Source organism: Salarias fasciatus, chromosome 14 (genome assembly GCF_902148845.1).
Source record: "Salarias fasciatus chromosome 14, fSalaFa1.1, whole genome shotgun sequence".
Lineage (NCBI taxonomy): Eukaryota > Metazoa > Chordata > Actinopteri > Blenniiformes > Blenniidae > Salarias > Salarias fasciatus.
Window position 1 is genome coordinate 7,737,013 of NC_043758.1, and position 24,506 is coordinate 7,761,518.

General features: G+C 40.9%; 1 protein-coding gene across 1 annotated transcript in view; it reads left to right on the plus strand.

Annotated features, from left to right (window-relative positions):
- Positions 1-24,218, plus strand: part of pdgfd (platelet derived growth factor d) — a 57,769-nt gene extending 33,551 nt beyond the window's left edge. Inside the window, exons 4-7 of the mRNA XM_030108798.1 lie at positions 6,217-6,276; positions 9,497-9,713; positions 18,547-18,764; positions 22,758-24,218. Of these exons, the coding sequence (XP_029964658.1) occupies positions 6,217-6,276; positions 9,497-9,713; positions 18,547-18,764; positions 22,758-22,892 (630 nt within the window). The 3' untranslated portion in view covers positions 22,893-24,218. The remainder of the gene's footprint in view (positions 1-6,216; positions 6,277-9,496; positions 9,714-18,546; positions 18,765-22,757) is intronic.
- Positions 24,219-24,506: the final 288 nt, after the last annotated feature.

Consider the following 24,506-nt stretch of genomic DNA (forward strand, 5'->3'; position numbering starts at 1 on the left):
GCTTATCTCATTTGATCAATTTTACCCATTTTTCTCAAAGAGCTTCGTGTTGCAGTGTGTGTTTGTGTCTATCTTTCGCAAAGACACACTTAGATGCACGCGTGCACACACACACACAAATGCAGTTTCCCCTCCAGCTAGTCTGAAGCACTGTGTGTGGCTTAATTTAGCAGGTCTAATTTGTTCTCTCCAGACCTGTCGAACAGATAAGAAAGGAGGAGGAGAGGAGGCAAAAAGAGGAAGCGAGGGGCGAGCAAGACGGAGGGAGGCGATGAGAGAACGAGCGGAGGCAGCAATGGAAGGAGAGAACAGGTGTCTGAGATGGTATCAGCATGTCAGCTAATGACTAAAACAACCTGAACCGGGAGAGACAAAGAGGGAAAGAAAGAGAAGAAAATGAAGCACACCGAGTTGGACTCCACAGAAGAGAGAAACCAGAAGGAAGACCGAAATAGAGCAGGGTTATACAAAGACCTACACAAACACACTTAACTGAATGACTGTTCAATGTCTGCCATGTTTCAGGTAAATATCTGGCTCCACCTGAGCCTCTGCTGTTCTACTTGTGATACATGGTCCAGACAAATACCAATACATGCTGCATCCAGCTAAACGCTAATACAAAAGGGTTAACATAGGCAGTGTTTTAAGTACCCTAATCACAGCTTTCAAGCTGTCTGTCGATATGACCTCTGCCAATCACTGGTACCCCTGAAATGTTGCCTGCTGTGCTTTGTAGTGGTTTTTGTCGGGGGAAGATGAGGAGCCTGAGCCTGGACGCTGACTACAATAAAACAGCCTTGTTTCGTTATCTCCCTACTTGAAAAGGCACTGAACAGGTTTTCCTTTCTTCTGGGATTTACTGCGCACGGGGGTCATGATACGTGGAAACCCTGCAGACTTGGCCCCTGCTACAGTGGCGTTAAAAGTCAACACAGAAGGAATTCAGCATTTTGAAAAAGCTTAGGGTTCAATGCCAAATCGTTACTATCAGAAAGATGTAGGAGTGAAACGGTGAACTTTGCTAAAAACTGATATGACATAAATACGTTAGTGTTTTTTTTTTTTTTTTTTTTTTTTTTTTTTTTTCCCGTTAGTGTGTTTTTGTTAATGTTTCAAGGTGAGATGAAGGCAGATTTGCCAGATCTCGGTAACGTATCGCTCCATTGTTACTTTGTTGTCGCATGTGTCTAGAAAAAAAAAAAGGTGTACTCATTAACTGCTCAGACTGTCAGAATGTTTGCCCTGGAAAATGTGTTTTTCCAGAGTACAGAAGCATGAACTGACATTGAGGAAAGATTACACCCACTGCTGCTTATATCTTTGCACCCGCTCGTTAATTATAAGCGCATTATGTTACTGTAGTGCTGTTTTCTGTTTTTCTCAAAGCTACTTTCAGAGCATTTATATGAAGCTCAATGTTGGTGCTCTGTAGGCTGGAGTGGGTTTTCATTCTTATTTCTTTGTGACCAGAAAATCTCAAGTGGTTGCAATCAGATCCGGCTAATGGATTTCCATGGGATGTCTATTGTATTCATGTAAAAGACAGGGTGTTTAAATCAAGGCTATCTGGATTTGCTGCTGTAAAGGATGCAAAATCAGATCAACAAAATTTTAGCCTGAGTCTGGATTCAGTCCATTTTACATTTTGGCTCTTACAGAGGAAAAGACACAGTCGTGCACATCGGGTTTCAATTGGGAACTAAACTGACCTTTATGTCTGAATACAGCTGCTCTACTCTCTAAAAAAACAAAGGCTCTGAGGCAACAGTGTAGTCAAACAGAAGACTCACTCATTATTCATGTCACTGTTTTCCCCCAGAATTGTTCTTCTTTGATCCCCTTCGAATCTTGTTTTCAGCTGGTGTGATTTATCATCTGCAGTGCAGGCTTACATGTAGTAATGAGTGTTTTTTATTGCATAAGATAAACAGTTAAAAAGTTTTTTCTTGGTTTATATTTAAGAAAAAAAAAACTCAAAAAGGGTATACGAGTCCACAGATCTGCCTCATTACATTTATTGTGAGCAGAAGCTGCTGAAAGTTTATATGGAGTGTTGTTTCTTGCTAGTTTTGCGGGTCTTTTGTTCCAATATTGATTTTAGTATATGAGATGATAGAAGTTGAACCTAAGTGTTTGGAGCAGGTCGACCATTGTAGTCCCTTCAATACAGAGGATATAAATCAGAGGATGAGCCTCACTCAGAGCTCAAACCACAATGCGACTATTTCCCCACACATGCCTCATCTTACATCAAGTAGTGACTTTTGACTAAAAGGTAGATTACCTTCAGGTGCCAGACGCCGCCACTGGTGGAACAGGATCTCATTTTATTGTGGCAAAAATTCCAAAAATCCAAAGTCCTCTATTTCACAGAAGGATGCGGAGACACTTGAAAGGAGCCCATGAGGACCACAGACAAGCAACCAACCAGAACACATGCAGGAAGTCCAACATTTACCACATCCACCAGGTGAAACCAATCACGCAATCAGGCACAGGTGAGACACCAGGGCAGGAAACAGGAATCACACAGGAGGAGGAGAGTCGAGGAACTTGAAATCTGAGACAGTGTCAGAATTTCCAAAATAAAACAAGAACTAAAATATGTACCATGACTTAGTTACGTTTTTAACATCATGATACACATTTTTTAATTTCCACTTGAATACATAAGCAATAAAAAACTAAACTCTTTACAAACTACTTAAAATCTACTATTAAACAAAGAGGACAGTTAGTCTTCTCATTAATAACAGTGTTTCTTTAAAAGCATGAAAAACAACAAAATATTAAACCTAATTCAATTCAGTTGAAACTAAGCATCCTCAGTACCAACGGTGAGTCTCTATTATTGCCTCAGAGCGACATGTAAAACTATTTTTAGGGCCTCGAACCTGAAAATTAGCTTAGACTCAGACACAGATGAGGAAGCAAAAATGTGGCCCGTGTGATTCATCTGCTACCTCAAACGTCCTCTGGCTGGAAGGCAGATAACTGCTTGTGAGGGGTAAAAGTCGACGGGGAAACAGGCTCGTCTGCCTCACCATCCGCCGCACACTTAATCCTCAGCTGCTCCAGTGTCCAACTGTGCAAAATGGAGGTTGAAAAGGGCAGCTCCCTGAAGTCCCCTCTGCTAGACTCTTACTGTAAATAACAATGTAGTCCCTCAGCAGTAGTGAATGTGGCAATATGGCTTGAAATATTACAGTTCCCAACAAAAACAAATACAGCTTCGCACATCCTTCACATCCTTTGTCTCCATATTTCAGTTTCATTGTTTAAATAGCTACATTTTTGTGTTTTTTCATCAGTCGTCTGTAGATTAACAACTAGAGTGTCATCAACTTTACATGACTTCGATGTGAAGAAACTTTTCTGCCATTTAAAAAGTCAAACACAAGGGACATTATTTGTGCTTTGTAGATGCAATCATGGCGATATAATTGAAGAATGTGTTGTTATTAATCAATCGTAGTTCTGAATATGCTCCATTCAGAGTCAGGTTGCAGTGGGTTACTACAGGCGAAACTGGAAACCTTGATTTCTCCACTCAGATGCAAGCTGCAGCCGAATTTGATGACTCATTCTTTTTTGAGTTTTTTTTTTTTCCAGCAGTTTCAAAGAAATTTAAACCACAAATTCGTGCAATCATCCTCTGTAGCCTCTTGTCCAGCATAGGGTTCCAGGAAGATGGAGTCAATTCTACCCAACAATGAATAGAGGCAGGGTACACCTGGGTCAGTGCAACACAAGAGGCAGACAGTCTGACACACACACACACACACACACACACGCACACACACACACACACACACACAAACACACACACACACACACACACACACACACACACACACACACACACACACACACACACACACACACACACACACACACACACACACCAATCACTAATTCAGGTTCACCAGGCCACCTGTGGGAGGAACCCTGAGTTCCTGGAAAAAAAACAAACATGCCAGTTTTTGTACAAACAGGCCCCCAGGCTAACCAAGACTTCAGGTACAACCATGAGACAAGCCGGCTCCCCTCAACACACCTGTGCATCCCTAGCCACAAACTGAAGACAGTGTTTATTCAAGAAATGTATTTTATATACACACACAAACTGGCAAATAATCCCTAGGTCGTCAATAAATGTCAGTCTTGATGAAGTGGTCCAGATGTGAAGCATTTGATTGTGAAAGGACCTATGATTCCATCACTGCAGAAGACACACTGAGCCACAAGCATCGCCGGGAGGCTTTAAGCCTAACCATAACCTCGACTTACTAACCGAACATTTACCCCAGCTTTAACTCTGAACTTCAGGGTTTTACTTTGCCGAGGATATCACCACTTTATGAGTAATACAAGTAGACACCAACACACACATACACACACACACACACACACACACACACACACACACACACACACACACACACACACAGACAAGCTTTTACAGGAAACCTTCTGACCTCATTTGCAGCTGTTTGGGGTCTGTATTTATTTGTATGAGTGTATTTATCTGAAGGCCACATTCAACTTTCAGTCAAACAAAACTCTTTGCACACTGACCCGCTTTGATGTTAGCTTTATTACATTCATGGACACGCATACACACAGACACACACACACCGAAACAAAGTCACCGTGTCTTTGAAGTGCAGTTGAGACAGATTTACTGTTCCACATTGACCGGAGATGGTATTTAAGAGTCTTCAAGGAGAGGAATTCAATACCCAGTGCGATTTTATGTGTGTGTGTGTAAAGACAGTGTTCCCATAGACTTGTGTGTACGTCTGCATGCACGTCTGCATGTGTGTGTGTATACCGAAGAAGAGCTCCGCAAAGAACAAAGAACATTTAACCTGTCAGATCTATGAGTGTAATGAGTTATAATCACTGGAGTATTCTTCGACCACAGCGTGGCTCGCTGACTCACATTCAGAGACATGCTGCAACCAGTTTCACTGCAAAACATTTGAGGATTTTGCTGACTTTATTATATCAGCCAGGTAAACAGGCAGCTGAGTTTGTTTGGAAAACATGTGAAAAGCTCCACTAGATTGCGTGTAAAGCATCGGGGTCGGAGCTTCTGTGGCGACACAGGAGGAGAAGTCATGTCTTCCTTTACACCAAAAAAAAAAAAAGCTTTGCAGGAAAAAGAAAGATCGAAAGTTAACCTTTAAACCCACTCTTCATCCACCTACAGTATAAAGAGCTGATTGGAAACTTTAATCTTCATCAGTCTGCGATTGAAAACTTTCAGATTGTTGTGATCTTCTTCTAATCTTCTGCTATGCATATCATTTAGTAACCTAAACACACACACCTCTCATAGTAATTGTTCTTTGGCTAACGTGTAGGACTATGGAGGAAAATAAGGGAATATGTGCTGTGCGAGTTGCGATGCAGTCAACATCAAATGTGCATTTGGCCTGGTGTTTGTTTCTTGCAAACAAATAAATTTATTTCAATGCACCGAAAACCACAGAGGTCGATAACATCTCTGGGTTGAGCAGCAGTGAGAGAAACATCTCACACACTGAAATATCACAATATGCACTCAGTTTGCCAATAAAGTGTAAATTCTCAAAATGGTTTAATTCCATCAAAGCAGAGCATTTCTGAATTTCGTAATCAGTTGCTTGTTTGCTGGGTCTTCTCATGCTGAGAGCATTAATTTGAATTGAATTAAATCATAGCTCCTGTTCTGTAAATATGTCTCATGTTGCCAGATATATGCTCAGACACAGCCGTACGGTTTACCAAGTTATCCTAGTTGTGTAATGTTTTTCTTTTCGAGACTTATGATTCTTGAATGCTTATTTGACAGACAGGGCAGATTAGTCCAATAAGTCCATTTTAGAATACATTTTACATACATTCAGAAAAACAAATTGTATCATTACACCTTCATTCAGGGCAGAAGTACCTTCAGTCACATCAAAATCACACATTGACTCACTGAGAGAACTATGAACATGAGTTTTATTTTCCCCGATGTCGTCAAACAGTGCAAGTTTTAGTTTTACAGCAAAACTATTGACGAGAAACGCTTATGGTCGTGACTGCTGATGTTTTAAAAAGAATGCTAATGTTTCCATTGATTTACAAATTCACATTTTGTTATTGTTTTCTTGTGGTTTCTAATCTCGTGTGTGCTCAGCTGATCGTTTAATTGGCATTTTCTGTTTTCCATTTCTGCAGTATGACTCTCAGCCGCCTGCATCCAAGAACAACTGGGAAGCTGTCACGATGCCCATGGCGGTGAGTCATGTACAAATATAAACACTTTAGGAGTCCCTGAAAAGCATAGAGTCAAAATCCAAAACCTGCTTTTTAGACACAAAGAAGCCAATGAAATGAATGCACATTGAATACTGTCTATGAAGGTCCTAATAACTTCACAATATTATTTTAAGCTAATATCAGCTGTATTTTCTACCACATGCGCTAACCCTGCCTCCCCACACGAGTGTTTTTGTTGGAGCAATGCTACACTGATAATTGAAACATGATTCATTTGCATCGGCCATCACGCACACATCCAGCATACATTCATGCATGCATGTAAAGTGTTCCTTATGCATGAAGCTTGAAATGTGAAATGACAACATGCTTCCTCATACCAATGTTTTTATAAGTGCGTGTAAGAAGCATAATCTCTATTTGACAACGAAGACGCTCATTGACATATGTGGTCATGATAATTAGTGTGCACTGGCCTGCGTGGTCGTTTTTCTGCATGAATTCATGCTGGCTACATCGTATGTATGAAGGAGAAAGTTTTTTTTTCTTTTGCATGTATATGCATGGACATGTCATTTCCTGTGCAAGAAAGATGTTTATGGACCTTTTTTTTACTTAATATTCAAAGCTGCCACATCGGTTTTTCTCATTGATTTAAGCTTGTTTTATCTGCTGTTTGGACTGGCAGCTGTTGCATATGTGTTTGCATTTAAAGTGTAATACTTGCATTAAAAATGATGAAAATGTCTTTTTTATTACTGTGATTTGCAGTTATATGTGGATTCAGCTTCCTGAAATTCATTTTTTGAATAGAAATGAAAGTGTAAGCAAATCATTACAGATGACAAAGAGGTGATTTGATAATAAATTGTTGTTGGCTTTTGTTTTGTGTTTCAATGTTTAGTACTGTGGTTAAATCCATAATGAATTTCATATGACCTCATGTGACTAGAACATAAAGTAGCACTTTAATCGTACTTCTAAATTTACAATGAGGAACTTGTTTCATTAAATCTGTTTTGATGAATTTTAGACCATGTCTAAACCTTTGTGAACTATTTTGAGAGATTTGGTTCTAAATACGTTCTGCGCCTGCCTCTGCAGCTGTCACTTTGCACTGAATCGGTTCAATAGTTTTAACTGACTGTAGATTTGTGAATTCTCTGATGTGATCTTATAAGTTGCTGGTGATTTTAAGTGAACTGTTAATATGACCACACTTATTTATCAGACCCCTGTTTGCAGTGTGTTCCCACCAAATACCAGAATGATCTTATAATGATTTAATAGAATTAAATATTCGCATTTGCTTGTGGTGTAGTTTTCTATTGTGTAGCTCTTGTTGTTGTTGTTGTTGTTGTTATTGCTTCAGGAGGAAATGTGTTCATCCAGCCACCTCAGTCTTCACCATAAGCTGTCGTATTTCTTCTCATTGCTTCCTTGCCCATTTTCTTTGACCTAAATGGGAGTGACTAATGAATGAGACAATCCATGTCACAATTATATTAGTCCTACATGGCATAGAAATTGAACTAAATTATTACCTCCTATCTGCATAAACAGCCTACAGCAAGAAGAGAGCAGTGGCTTGTCGAGAATAATCAATTTCACCACTACGATTCCACTACTTTTGTGTTTACATTGCGCAGATCATATTGTTAAGGAAAAATGTAAACTTCAAAAGATTTTTAGTTTTTAACATTTCCTATCTGTTCATTAATCCACATTCTTCCCTGCATTCCACATGGGTTTACGGTGGTAATACAGTATAAAAAGAAGGGGAGGCCAAACCCATTGATGTCTTCTATGGAGGATCCAAAGGGATTCATAGGCAGCCTGGAAACGCATTTCCTGATTTCCATCCATGTATCTAACTTCCTCTATCCTGTTCAGGGTCGCAGGACTCTGAAGCTGAACTCAGCTAACTATAGGCGAGGACAGGGTACACCTGAAAAGGTCACCAGTTCACCACAGGGCAAACACACACAGACAGACAACCACACACACTCACACAAACAGCTGCTAGATTAGCTCCTGTGGTTTCCATACAGCATCAGGTTGGTTTTTACATGTGCAAACCTTGAGCGCAGCAGGATAAAAATCTCTCCTGGATTACTGTACTTTAGGTGTTGTTCCAGTTGGCGGTGACTGGTAGGCTTGTAGCAGATGAAATCCTTATTAGAACCACCTCGCCTGAAAGGAGGTGGAGTGTCGTCTCTGGTCTGAGTACCTGCTAGATGGCTCAAACCCTCACCCTGTCATGGAGGGTCAGGGGTGTCACCCTGACAAGGAAATTCATTTAAGCTGCTTGTGTCCACAAATCCACAAACATGCTTCTCTTCATGACCCAGAGTTCATGGCCATAGGTAAGGGTGGAGGTGTAGACTCACGGGTAAACATGGAGCTTTGTTATACAGCTTTGTTCCATCTGGTACAGCAAATGCATTGCTGCCACTGATGGGTCAAGCCAAATATACAACATCAAAAAGCTGGAAGTTCAGTTTCGCTTCCTCACCATTTTTTTGTTCTTATATTGTATCTACATTTTATCTATTATTGCAAAAATAGGGCATTTACTGTATGCATTGGTGAATAATTACTATAAATTCAGTAATTAGCTAAATTAAATATTGGTTCGCAGTCACAGCAAGGGAATTCCAGGCTAATGAGTTGTTCAGTTTGAAGTTTGCATGTTCTCTCTGGTCTCTTCCCCCAGTCCAGAACACATTTAAGCAGAATTGGTGACTTTAAATAGCACACAGGTATGAACGTGTGTGTGTTGGTCTTCCTCTCTGTTGGCCCATCCAGGATGCACACTGTCTTCACCCATGTTCGGCTGGGATTGGCTCCACCCAGCCCGGCCTGTAGAAGATCATTTGATGGACGATAACAAGTTTGCAGGAACAATTCAGACAGAGAAATATTTGTAGCATTTCCAAGTTCAATTCCATCCCAGCGTCAGAAACAGCTTGCCATCGTCAGGATGCATCACCTGTGTGAAGATAAACAGCATTTCAGTGAAAGTGAACACTGGTTAATTGAGCTTACCTCTGTGGTCACATGTTGTATCTGTTTGAACCAGCTATGACTGGAGGGTATTCCCAATCAGCTTCACTGTTTTCGTTACATATTAGGTGTTTTACAGTCTAATGTTACAGCAGCACCAGCAGCAGTGACTCCACCTAACATAGTTGGAGATTGAAATAACATGTTTCCATTTCACGTTTCTTTCTCGCAGGACGTGGGTGCAGGGAACATACCCGTGGCGGTCACAGAGGAGGCTCCTTTCTCTCTTGAAGATTTAGACAGAACAATAGCTGCGTTCGACACTGTGGAGCAGCTTCTCAAAAACCTGAACCCAGATACATGGAGACAGGATTTGGACAGCATCTACACTCAAACACACATTCTTTACAGATCCAGGGCGTACCATCTGGCAACAAGACATAATAAAGGTAAGTTATACCCACGCTTTATAGGCCATCTGGGATCTAAACCTTTATTTATAAGTGCTAAAAGACACGTGTATTGCCTATAAATGTAACAAATATGGACATCACATTGAAAGAACAAGTTTCTCTTCGAGCACAAATGATGTTCTTGAGTGTATTTAGAAAATTTGTGGGGGTGTTCTTTAGTTTTTGTTCATTCATTTGCCTCAATTGTACTAAAATAGTTTATGATAGAGTTAAACCATCAACACCAACTTCACTTCAGTGCATATTACGTCAACATTTTTTCAACGTAAAAGCAATTCATTCAGATTCAGTAACCTCGTTGTGTTCACTGGCCGTATTAGTGCTCGTAATCATAATTCACTCATCCATGTTTTCCTCGACTACCAGTGGCATGCTCTATATATGGCTCAATTATGCTAATGTTAGCTTCAACTGGGTTGAAGTAAACAATGGTGCAGAGTAGCACCACAGCTGCAACTTACTCCATCTGCCCTCTTTTCAATAATTTGAGCTTTGAAATGTAGAGAAATGTCTTGTATTTGGACTGAGGAAATAGTTTCACTAATATATTCATTTAATATTTCATGGAAACTGAATCATAATGATCCAGCAGATTATCTGATGGTAGGATTACAGCTGAGATCACTGATTTGGGGTTAAGTTAATACCGTACTTCCAGATGGAAGCAGTCATAATTTCAGTCCATTTTCTTGCTTTGCAGATTGTGGAACTCCAAAACTTGCCAGTGTTCACAGTCTTTCTTTGCAGACTTGTGCTGGACTTGAATTTCAGTAGCGGGAGTAATAAGAGGGGAAGTTGAGAGCATGAAATCTTGAGCTGACCTACAGACACACACAGCAGGAGCCCCATCATTACATACTGGGCTATGCATGAAAACGTCTGTGGCACATCATTTCAGTGGAAGAAGTCCAACATAATAAGGTGCTTTAACAGCTGTGATGGGGCACCATGGCTGTTTTCATGTTCAAATATGACAAAGAGACATGAAAACATAAAAAGAAAATGGTGCATATTCAGCATTAACAAGCATATTATCTGGTGAAGAAGAGCACAGTCGTGACTGGTGGGTCAGTGTTTCTCCACAAACTTGACATGGCATGTAAACAGTGATATCAAAACGTAGAATAACTAAATTTCTAAACTAAAATTTAAAAAAAAAAACAACTTTTATCTACAGAAAAAACCTTGAATTAAATATTATGTTTACTGTCAATGCAGAAGATGAGTACGTGGGGAAAAGATTGTTCAGATTATGAGTTAAGAAACAGTGTCTGACTAAGTTGTTGCGTCATCAAATAAACATTTTGCCCTTTGGTGGGTGTCACAGTGAGTCAGAGGCACATTTAAGGCGAGACAGCACCAGTTTAGAGCTTTTCTTTAGTATGAAGTCAGTAGCAATGACCTGGAATCCCTCAGGGAACAGATTTTGTTCGCAGGATGCTCGGCCTGATTGAATATCTCTGAGAGCATATGAAAATGAATATGCTAAAAACCTGATATATCTTTGTGTGTGTGTATGTGTGTGTGTGTGCACTTAAATGAGTGTGTGTGCCTGTATTAAAGCATTCAAGCTTGTAGCTGACATTTCTTTCGACCCAGCCTCTCTCACCTGTGCATTCGTTCCTCTCTCCTGCACTTTTCTGTCTTTTTACCCGAGGGCTCTCCTGTTCTTTAGTAAATATTTGTACTTGACAGCAAATCTATCGTTATGTATCGGTACATGCACGAGTGTTCAGCCGGTATGAGGGGGCGGCGTATAGGGGGACCTTGTCCATCGTTCCTCGGTCTACCCTGAGCTGCATAGGTGCTGCGGCTCTTTGATGCACCAGTGTGGCTCGCTCTAATTGGAAATTCAACCTGTGTAGCAGAGCAGAAATTTGCCACAGTCAGCAGCATAGCTTTGTTTTGATTAAGACGCACACACACACACGCGCGTGCACACACACACATTCCTCACACGCAAAGGCTGACACCCACCTTTGTTCTCATGCAGGACAGCCAGATAATAACAATATTAATCGCCACACTGTAATACACACATTCGGCCATACATAGACATACCATGTCACACACAGACAAACACACCCTCACAAATAATAATCGTGAATACTGCAGTAGAATGTATTCTGGAATTTTCAAACACAGAGGCTGCTCTTTTTTTCCTATCCGCCGGTGTGTGAGTGACAGTCCTTGCAGTCTGCCTTGCTCTCTCGGTCCCGGTCTTCCAGCACACTGACAGAGTTCCACACCACTGCTTCTGTGAGATTACACTTATTCCCCTTAAACAGACACAAGCTCAGCCCTGCATGTATCGAAGACACACACATACACTCACACAGACACACGCACAGAGACACAAGCTCGCATACCCACAATATAAACAACCATGTTTAACCAGTGCCTGCATCCTATCTCATAAGAACAATTTGCATATAAGCATGCATACTTGCTGGGCGACTTTAAATGTTCCCACCAGAGTAAATATTGTAGCAAGCACAACTTAAGTTACACCAATTGGCCTTCAAATTATGACCACCAGCCCAATATTTTGTAGGATTCCACTTTTGCCGCCTCATAGGGAACAAACTCCAACTGCAAGGGCAATAAATTTTGGGCCATAAAGGAAACTTCCACTATGAACAGGTGCAACTCTAAGCTCTAAGCCAATTTACTAATATGGGCTGGCAGAGATTTCATATCTCATCACATTAAGTATTTTAAATACATGGATCACCCATAAGATTATGACCACCTGCACTGTTCTGTGTTTTGCTCGCCAACAAAAAAAAACCGCTGATGCACTGTGTATTTTCACACCTTTCAATCAGGACCTGAGTTTTTTGCAGCAGTTTTACTTCCTGACAAGTCAGACATGATTCTGTCACTGGTTCACCAGTTATTCTCTTTACCTGTCGGTGGTCATAATGTTCTACCTGATCCATGTACAAAAAACATCAGATTTGATTAAGAAAAAGTCAATCGGCATTAAAAATACACCGAATCAACAAGCTAAAAGATGTAACAGCTCAAACAAAATGTCATAATGTGTACACACAAAAACTGTTACGTGTAAGCTTCAGTCAATAAATGCCTGTGTTGCCAAGACACACACACACACACACACACACACACACACACACACACACACACACACACACACACACACACACACACACACACACACACACACACATACATAGAATGTTCATTTGCTTCAAAAAAACCAAAAGTTTTGTGGATTTTCTTGAGCTATTTGAGAATGGGCTTTTGTAACAGCTCATTTACATCAGTCCTCACATCACCTTGGGAGGTTTAAACAAACACAGCCAACGTTCGAGACATTTTATAACTCTTGGCATCCGCATAATGCTGCAGAAGCAGAGCAGGGTTTTTTTTTTTTTTTTTTGGCACATTTAACCTTTTTCCAAGGGAAACAGGGAAAGAAAAAAGTCTGAAGAGGTCACAGTTCTGCCAACATCTTCAGTAAACAGGAACTTTGTTGTTACATATTCCGGTTTTTCACCAACAAGGACATGTTAATCCTTGAATTTCCGTCACTAACCATGAAAACATTGCATGTTTAGCATTATCTGCTGTTAGTGGCATCACTAAAGAAACACATTGAAGTTCATCTGAACATGTTTTTCCTTGATCGAAGAAAAAGAAAGATGTATTTAGCTTAGTCGAGTATGCTTGATATGAACTGTGGTTCAAAAACTTCTCTTTTTTTATACGAGTTTGTGCGGATTGTAATCAGTAAACTCCGTCTGATCTCTTATTTGTGAAAACATTTCAGTGAAGCCTGACACTGGAGGACACAGCCTCTGTCACTGACCGATGAGAGGGGGAACATTTAAATAAAACCACCAGGCGGTCTGCCAATGTTAGGTTTTCTATGGCATTCCCACCATTATAATAGATTGTGTCAGGTTTTAGCAAATGATCATAACCCTAACTTCACACAGTTTTGTTTTTTTTAAATCGTACACATTTTTTAAAACAGGCAGAGAGATGTGAAGTGATTTCCAAGTGCTTACCTTGATCCATTCAAAATTAACAGGCCACATACACTATTCAAGTCATTTGTTCGCAATTAACCAATTAATAGTGGCACAGATATAGATTATCCACTTTCCATGTCGTCTGACGTCAAATGTCTTTGAGACAGGATCCCAAGATGGTTACAGTTGCAGCCCAGCTGTAATTACCTCCGCCAGGGAGGTTTATGGAATCATGTCGATTTGTTGGTTTGTTTGTTAGCAACATTACGGAAAAAGTAATGGACGGATTGCAATGGAACTTTGTGGAAAGGTGGGTCTTGGGCTAACTTAGAATCCATTAAATTTTGGTGATGATCCAGATCACTGTCTGGATCCAGGAATTTTTCAAAGGATTCTTTATTATTGAGAGATAGGGCAGTCTTTCACACATTTGGGCAGGCCCGCCGACAGGGGGCGTGCGGCGTACGGCATGGCGGAGGTCTGCACTCTCTGAGTGCCAAATTCTAAGTTACTCGATATTTTCCATGTTTCATAGTCTTGTTGACTTCCCATGTAACAAAAAAACCCCAGAAAAGACAGCAAATAGGGACAATTTTACCACTTAGAGGAAACTATTATCATGCCTCTTGATATAAAAACCATGCCTCCTACCTTCACCTCTCTTTGGATTGCTGAAGGAAATGCACAAATCCTCCTTTCTGTCCCTGTATTAGATGTTTTGTTCTCTGTGGGGAGGTTAATAGCACAGAGCTTTGCCTCAATCAGTCAGCCCATGCCGTCTCTCTGCCAGTGTTTTACACTGCTCTGCAGAGAAAGCTGTAGTTTACTTGATTGGCTAATGAAACTCATTGGTAAACACGTTCCATTTCCAGGAGCGTCTTCACACACACACAAAACAAGAAGAAAAAAAAAAAGAAGGCAAGGCAGTGCTGACACTTGTGTGGTTTGGATTAATTTACATGAACCTTTGTGGAATTGCCCTGCCCATGTGATCTGTTTGTGAACATGTGAAGGCTGCTATCCTCACCCTGGTGCACACCGACTTTCATCTGCACTCTGGTGAGGTTTCATTGAAACTTAATTAAAGTTTGGCAGCAGCACCAACCATGAATTTTGACAGACAGCGATCAGAAATATATGATGAGTTTCAGAAATGCTGTATCCTTCATGACAACAGAATTATTACAGTTTGTGTCCTTTGTATATAAACATTTTAGAGAACTGGTATAAATATCTCCAGAGTAGTTTCCCTCCATGCATAACTTTGCATTAAACCCCCCAGACAGCGTTTCTTCAGCCCTTCTGAAGAGGCACTTTGGAGCTCTCACTCAATGATATGTAAATAAAGACTTGTATTTGATTTCCTACTTTCCTACCCAGCAGGCAGTTTTTGAAATGGACACATATTCCTGTCTTTAAAGTGATGCTCATTTTGGCATTTCAATCAGAAAATGGCAGAAGAATCTGCTGAAGTTTTCATGACGCCAGTCCCACTGCAGGTGATCAGTGTGGTGTTTCCAACTCCACCTTTTGGTAAACTTTCCAGAGATAAATCCAAATACTGAAACGTTTCAGGTACAGCTTGAGTGTTTCATCCATCATGGACACACTGCTAAAGACAAATTAGTAAAGTTCGGCCACAGCGATGAAGTTAAAAACTGCCAACACTGCAAAAATCACCAATGTTTAAAACAGTAAAAGAAAAAAAAAATGCTACAGCAGCTGAAAACTGCAAAAACCGCTAAACCAGCCAAATGGCTAGCACTGTTAAAACCAGCTAAATATATCTAGTTTTAAATATTTCTAAAAATAACTGGGAATTCACCGTTCAGAGGGAAACTGGGATTGTCTTATCGAGGCCCTGAAGACAGGAGATGAGACGAGGAGCGGTGCAGCTGGCTGAAACATGTCTTCATGGTTTACTCGTGAAAGAGCCTGATATCTTCTAATCCCAGTTCCTTGTTCGTGGGTCCTCCAACACATGACATGAATGGAAACCCCTATGGCAAAGATTAGTTTTGGTGAACAATTGCTTATTGATCGTCAGTAGCCAGTAGGTCTCTGTCGACCCCCACAGCACTTCACTTTGGTTTCTCTTTGTCTCTGTCTCGCTGTCTTTCCTTCTCTCGATCTCCACCCACACTCATACAGTGTAGTCCCTGAAACAGATTAGTCAGTGTTACACTTTCAACCCATACAGGCCATTTCTAGGCACCTTCTATTTGCATGACTGATTCCCCTTGTTATCCTGCCGAGGCGAGGCTCAAAGGCAGTGGTCACTTTGCTCTGGATGGAGGCCAATCTCCCTGAGATGCACCGCTCCAGTTAACTGCCAGTATTGATCCTGACAACTCGCATTTGCTTGTATTGGACTGTAAAAGCCTATTGTGCCTAATGAAATGGATAATCTGGTTAGCCTAAAAAGAATCGTCTTTGCTTCACATGTAACTCACTGAAGATGTTTATTTTATGGAAATAGTCCAATTTCTCATTCAAACTGTCTAAACCTGTTATTCAGACTTCCAGTTGGGGGAAAAATGAACTGACTGACATCCTTCTTAAACCTTTGCTTGGTTACTATCAGTTGATGTTTGGAGGAACTCCAGCAAATGGAGAACAAACCTATGATGTGCAGGAGAAAATCAATTGTTGAACAGTGCAGTGAGTAGAGACCGATACTCACGGTGTGGAAACGGTTCCTCTCTGCGATGCAGCCGACTCTGTCCACCATCAGTACCTAAACGGAGGGCATCATCCTCCCAGATATTAAAAACATCTGATTTGTATGAACCTAACTCGACGTTTCTGAGCAGGCCCTCCTAATACAGATCCAGTCAGTTTCAGAGATGTTTCTGTTCCATTGGCACTAGCATAGTAGTGGAAATCTTTTCAAAGTTGCTTGAAACAGCAGAAAACAGAAAACAAACAGGACAAAGTGTGTGTAACAGTTACAGTCGCAGCAGCTCATGAATGTCTGCATCTTTCTGCTTTCTGTTTGGCTTTTCATTCATTTCTCATTTGTAAAGATCGCACAACTGTTTTCCAGTGCATATTCACTCTGTTGTATATATCAGGTTAAATTACTATTTAGTAGGGTAATTGCCACCCTTTGCTCGGGATATTGTGTTGATTATTATCCTGCTGATGACTACAATCAGAGAGCAGCCAGTCTGTCACTGATTGTGGTTTATTTTCTTTCATTTTCTCTCTTCATCCCTGCATGTCTTTCCTCTCTCTCCCTCTCTCTCTCATTCATCATTCAAACTACCTGTGGTCCATCTGGTGTGCTTTCAGAGGTAAAGTAAATGCCCCACTGCATGTATTTTGCAGAGATACAGTGTCACTTTTCCTCTTTCGCTTTGCCTCTCCATGAGTATGACAGCAATATTCATGAGGTTTACTCCATAAATTCCACATTTTATTGAAATAAATCACAACATCCAGCAGAAACAAAAAAAAATCTATGTTTACCAGATGCAGTTGAAACCAAGCTTTTTTGTTCTGTGCACCAAAAAGCCAAACATGAAGCATCATTTGATAAATGTGTAGAAACACAAGTCACTTTTAAGCCAATGATTGCTGTTGTTTTGTAGCCGTGTGTGAAATTCAAAAATCATTTGAAAACATAAGCAATTTTTAACAATATGACCGTGATTCAAATGCATGTCACACATTTTAACTCGTACAGTCAAAGATAAATTGGATTAGCGAATCACAGATTGATATTGAAGGCTGAATTCATGAAAAAAGTGGACAAAGCATTTCGGATTGCAATTCTGCAGCCATAAAACCACAAATAAATCCAGTCTTCGTCATCATAAGAAGGTTAATCCAGAACCAAATACTGGAGATCCTGGTTTTTGGTCTTTTTAAAAAAGTACCTTAGTTCCTATTCTCCCTTTTGCAAATAAACGGTTTGATTTCCTGAAGTTAGTTTTGAAGTAGGCCTCATAAACAAGCCCTTTCTTTTTGTAAGAGTTATGAGAAAGCTTATAATCAGTATTTTCAATCTCCTGACAGCTAATGGCCACTGCTTCGTTGGTTTTTTTTTTAATTCTCTTTGTGTCCCTTTCTTCTACACGCCCTTTCATCTCAACAGTTAACTGCCACTGCCCTTTTGTCCTCATAGCTAGTAATGGTTTCCCCACCTCACAGCCATTGTCAGTCACACAACATCGAGCATATTTCACTGTGACTCAGCTTCGCTCTATTTATTTTCCTCTCATTTTAGTCATTTTTCTGTCACTTCGCCACACTTCTCTATTGTGACTGCACGAATCAATAGATAAACTATTACCGAGGTTCTTTTTCTGTGTCATTCTTCATTATCTGAACAAAGTGCATTAAAATATATGATACATGCTTGTTTTATATTAGATGTCATCCATCCTTCCGTCTGCCCTGCTCAATAGGAAGTCACATTGGCAGCATGAAAAGCCCAGACGCCCTTGTTGACTGCAGCTTTGTCCAGCTCTTCCAGAGGGCAGCTGAGTTGCTTCCAGACCAAATAGAGAGATAAAATCCCTCCAGTGGGTCGTGGGACCTCAGGGTCTCCTTCGCTGCCTGGTGGAACTTTAATGAAAAGCAATGAGGGGGAACCTGAGCTCATCCCGTAACCACCTCGATTAGCGCCTCTCAGTGTGGAGGAGTCACAACTCATTTTAGCCGCTGTTGCCCACAATGTAATCTTTTCAGTCACGTTCATAAGTTCATAAGCGCATCAGTGAGGGTGAGTATGTAAACCACCCAAGAGTTTTTCTTCACCCTCTTCACCACTGTTCCCTGTCGTCTCCTCTCTCGCTGTCCAGTGGATCTGAACCGTCTCTACGACGACGTCAAGCGGTACAGCTGTACTCCTCGCAATTACTCTTTGAACCTGCGCGAGGAGCTGCGGACGACCAACGCCGTCTTCTTCCCTCGGTGTCTGCTGGTCAAACGCTGCGGGGGCAACTGTGGCTGCGGAACTGAAAACTGGAACACTGGCTGCTCCTGTCAGGCCTCCAAAACAACACTTAAACTACACGAGGTGAGGTTTTTAGCATTATCTCTCTGTCTTTATTTACTTATTCTTTTCTCTCTTTTGCACAGTCTCAATTCACTGAACACCTTCATTCTGTACGTACTGACTTGATTGAGTTGAATACATTTCTGCAGACACTCTTCATTATCGGAGTTCGGTAGTGCGGCTGTCCAATCACAGACACGACGTATCAGCTCACATTTTTAACAAGAGCTTGTCAGTACGATCAGTAACACAGTAAAATTAAATAACTGCCAGAAATGAAAGTTAAAGTTATCTTGGAAAAAGCAGCAGGAGCAATCGCTCATTGCACTTTTTATTCATTTATTTATTTATTTTTTTACAGTTTAATAGCCATAAAGTCTAAATGCAGGCATCGCAATAATACGAGTGGATTTGATACAAACAAAGCAAACACGTTAAGTGAAAAGTGAAAGTTCACGATGTTGGCAACTTTTTCCATCTAATAAGTAATGGCTTTTCAAATGTTGGCCTCGATTATGCAAATTTTCCATTATGGTTGGTGAAATTTAGCACCTTGTGTGGGAGAGGCCGCTTTGTCACTGGCGGAGAATCGGAGTGATTTGGAAAGTAATTATATTACGGCTGATGAAGGTTTTCACAGTTATCTGTGATTTCAAAACCTATTTTGCACCTGATGTCTTAATTAAAATCCAATGTGGGGACAGCAGAGGAGGCTTGGCAGTGGACCCACAAATGCATTTTAACCTGTTACATTATTGAATTTGTCAGGAGATTTCTCAAACCCCGGAGGGTTATTCTGTTTGACCTTATCAGTTATAGAAAACAGTACCGGTGCATTTTTATTTGAAGGATTTTAAATGCCACTTACATTACAGAAGCTGGTAACGCTTCAGTGCTGCCACGGTGACAGTTAATGTATGATTTTGATTTTGTTGAATTTGTGCAGCTTCACATTCAATACCCTTCCACTTTAGAATTTTTTTTGACTGGTGCAGCTATTACACTTTCTGACTCACTTTTTTCAGCCGTCACGTAATCTGTAATTTCGGGTTTTTAATTGGTTAAAGTGGCAATTGTCGCAGGAGTTTTACAGATCATCGTGAATATATTAGGAACAGTATTTTTTTTTTTAAATTCCCTCAAGTTATTCATCCGTGTGGCCCACAGTTGTTCATTTTGTCCTCACAGTTTTGCAGCTGTTATACTGACTTAATTTGCGGATGGTTTTTCAAGTGGAAATTTCAATAAATAGCCTGCAGCTCAGGGATTAAAATGGACTTACTCATTGCATTCTGTTTTGGACATTTTACTTTCTTCTGCAGGAGAATCATAGCAGAAATGACAAATTAATGGCTTCTTTAAAGAGCAGAACAAGATGTGCATTCAGAGTGTCTCTGCCTTTGCCGCTGCACACTGTGGCCTTTCCATTAATGTGGCGACACTCGGCTTTGACTTCCCTTGAAATGAAGTGCCACCAACGCGCGTTACGACAAAATGATGCAGGAGCTTATTCAAAGATGAAATATCCATCGCATTTTAGGTTCAGGTCTGAAAGGCATCCAAAACAGCGGTGTGTGTGAGTACAAGAGCGGGCGAGTGAATGAACGAGTGAGGGGGAGAGAAAGAGATTCGGATGCAGCGTTGGGGGAGAAGCAGGGAGAAATTGGGCGTGCAGAGGCAGGCACTGAATCAACAATGAAGCAGCAATGCACCAGCAGCCTCACAGTTTCCCTCTGCCTCTCCTCCATCCCTTATTTCCCTCTCTCTCTCTCTCTCTCTGTATATACATTGTGAGTGTTCTATCACTCTCTTCTTCTCTCCATGGACTTCCATCATCCTTCCTTTCATTCTTCCCAATTCCCATTTTCAATTTATCCCTTTGCAATGCACCATTCTTGTTCTTTAAGCCTGTCATTCACTCATTCTCTTCTTTCACTTCCCTCCATCTCTTTGTGTCTTTGTTCTTGCATAGCTTCATTATTGAAACATGGTCCGCAGGGCTCTCTCTCTCTCTCTCTCTCTCTCTCTCTCTCTCTCTCTCTCTCTCTCTCTCTCTCTCTCTCTCTCCCCATACAATGGGAATTTAGACAAAAGTGGGATTAGATTTCCATTGTTTGTGTGTAATTGTGTGAGTAAATCACTGTGTATTGCAGCACTATAAAGAAGCCTTATGTTTCTATGTACTGAACATGTACTGAGCATCTGCTTTGTTTGTGTGTGTGTGTGTGTGTGTGTGTGTGTGTGTGTGAGAGAGAGAGAGAGAGGGAGAAAGAGGGGTATCTTTCCTCTTTTCTACTTGCCTGTAATCATACAGTATACCTGTGAAAGGTTTCTTCGGTGATTTAATAATTAAAAAACAAAACATTATTACACTATTGTTTCAGTGCAGGCCATTCATAACACGCATCAAAAGCAACTTTAAAAAGCAAAGTCAATGCTTCAGTTGCTGAAAAATATGTCCTTCCTCTATTTTCCCATAACAAGTGACGTCTGTGAACAATATGGCCGCCTGCAACAAAGTGAGTTTCAGTGTACCGGATCTCACCAGGAGATCAATTCTAAACTACTGTAATGTGATGGATTGTCAATGTAAACAGAATCATTTCAAGCTGTTGTAAAGTAAAATTACATTTGTGTTAGGAATTTGTTAGACAGCAGGTAAATGTGTTAACAACCCAGGAAAATGTCAACCAATTTGAAATAAATCCTTCAGTTTGATTTTTCAGAATATATGTCAGTTTCAGTATGAGTGAAATGATGCAAAGTAGTTTCAGTAACTCCTAATAAAACAAAACAAAACAAAACATCACCAGCAAACCTGCATTCAAAATCCAAGTCAAAAGTGAGAAAGAAGTGGACAGAAACAATATCAGTGGAACCGTTAGCTAGAAGAGCACAGTAAAGGCATCTTTTCATAGGACAAATTTTATCTTCATAGTCTGGAGTCAGGATTCTGAGTGATTTCAGTGGCTGATTGTACCAGTCGCTCTGAGAGGCAAAATCAGGCAGACAATCATGCACTGAACAGGAAGGTTTTCCTCTTCATCAGCAAAGAAACACCAATAACCAAGACCAACGATGTTTTAAAGAGTTGATTGAAGACAGCATCGTGCTCACCTTTTGCGCTTCAGCTCTAAAATTATATTTGGTTTCATCCAACTGAGTAACTGTGTACTTTCTTAGCACGTGCGCTGTTGGTGGACTGAAGTAGTGTCATGATTCATTGTGACTGATGGCAACGTGCTCTTGGCTTTATGCTCTGAAACTTATTAGCAATGTCATGAATATCTTTTGTTATAACTCTCTGCAATCCCATTTGATTCATTATTCATTTTTTAATGCGTACTACCCATCCACCCACCACTCTGTGCAGACTCACGGGAAGTGTGTATCGAGTGTTTAGGTAAAACTCATTCATGTGACATGTAGAAATACCGTATGTGTTTTGATGAAGTGAAAATACTCGCGTCACTCTGTGCCTACCTGCTTCCAAAATCAGTGACCTGCGGTCATTTTCTGCAGGTGGCTGCTGCACGACCGAGTCCTTTGGCACAGTGCGCCTGATGTTTCCCTCCTTTTAGTTGCACATTACCCAGAACCATGAAAGGTCTAAATGAAATAATGCTTGGATCCCAGTGTCGTCAGCCATGATTAAAAGGAGGCAGAGGGACCGGTTCCTGCTCCACTTTCACAGTATTTCTTGTCTCATCTTTATTTTGACTTCCTTCAGCTGCCTGAGTGTCAAGTTTTTGTGACACATGCGATTTCTCTCAAAGGGAAGCTTTTTTTTTTGCTTTTCAGCAGGATTCCCGTCGTGTTTTGTCAAGACTGATGTTCTTTGATTTTTTTTTTTTTCCCCTCTCTCTCTCTCGTATTCAAACTGAATTTATTGTCACCAAGAAAGATAACTGCACACGACACGTTCACAGCCCACATACAAGTCCAGGAACAGAGTCGTCTCCGGTTTGTCTCGGGGTGTTTTCATCCTCTCGGCTTCTCCCCCGTCTCTTCCAGGTGCTGAAGTACGCCCCGGAGCCCAGTCTGTATCAGCGCCACAGACGGTCGCGGGTCCGCTGGGTCATCGACGAAATCTTCCTCACGCACCACGAAGCGTGCGAGTGTTCATGCCCCTCCCAGCCGCCTCGCTGAGACGCAGCACCGCACCCGCTTGGAACTGTTCAATAAGTTCTACTTTCATCTGTTTTGCAGCAAAGACGGCAACAATATGCAGCTCCAGTCATTCTCCATGATGTTTGTTCATGTAAGCGACCGCTTACCCCCCCCCCCAGACCGAAGCTGTAAATATGAAAGTGATTTCAGTTGATGTTCTCGTCTGCTTAGATCACATCTGTTGTCTTTTTTCACCTTTGTGTTTTCACTATAGCGATGAACTCTCAGATCAAAAGAACTGAACTCAACAGGATTCATGCAAACCGAGAGGTGCTCGCTCTCCGACACAGTGAAACCCCCCCAATTCACAGAATAACAGTTTGCATGAGGCAGGCTTAAGGTGGAGCTCTTCTGTTTTCTCAGTCAGGCTCAAAATTGATTTTTTAAAGAGATTCTTTTGAAAAATTAGCTGATTTTGAGAGATAGACAGTCTTGTGCTCAACACCTCAAAGTGCAATCAGCACACTGTTGTTGTAAGATTGCCAAGTATTCATAGACTTTCTCAAATGAAGGAAATCAATCAGATATATCCATGATAAAATACAGCCTTAAAACTACACCAAACATTTATCACCTAAATATTAAAACGCATACACACATTCTTAAAAAAAACAGCAAAAACCTCCTAAAGGTATTTTAAACCCAACCTCGTTCACCTGAAATTGAACCAACTGCAACTGCTGCGTAAACAATATTTTACTCACATTTAAAATGTGTACATTTCCACTTCTTTTAGTTAAAAAGAAAAAAAAAACAGTTTCTAGAAACTTCAGGCAGCCCGTGCGCCGGGAGCGTGCTGAGATGAGTGAGTGTAAGACAGAAGCAGGGAGTGTGAGGGGATTGGAGGAAGTTTACACCACAATAACGCTTTGTCTTGATGTGAAATTGGGGTAACTGCAACCCCCCGGATCTGAACTGAACACTAACACACTCAAACACACAGGATCACCCAAGGCTTCCTCAAGACCAAAACCAGATATTTGGAAGAGAGTTTAAGGGCTCTTTTGTTTTGAATGAATTCCTGTTGGGACGCGTTATGTCCCCTCGTCCCCGTTGTCTGTATTTCCTTCAGCACACCTCACTCTTTTTCTCTTACTGCTTTCTTCTCTCACACTCCTTCTTTCTCCCCTCATCACTCGCTTCCTCAAACTTCAAAGGAGATGTCAGATCAGGCTGCTACGCTGTGCCCACTTTTCAGAGCATTCCTGGCATTCCAGCTGTGAAGCTGCAAACTGCCTACACGGATAAAACCACCATCCCCAGACCCCAAATGCTTTATGCAGGGAAAAAAGGACACAAACTCAGGAAGAGAGACAGAAAGGGAGTTTTCCTTTTTTTTTTGTTTTTTGTTTTTTTCCCGGGGAGGCTGCAGACAGACAAAAAGGGAGAATCAAGCCGTCTATTTGCAGATTATGGGCACTTCACGATGAGAGCTGACAGAAAAGATGCTTTCAAGACACAACACACAAAACACTGCTGCGCGTTTTTAATCACCATGTTCACATTTTTGGCCTTTACCACTTCAAAAAAAAAAAAAACGCTCATGCATAACACAATCTGACCGATGCTCGTGGGATCTGTGCAAATAAGAGT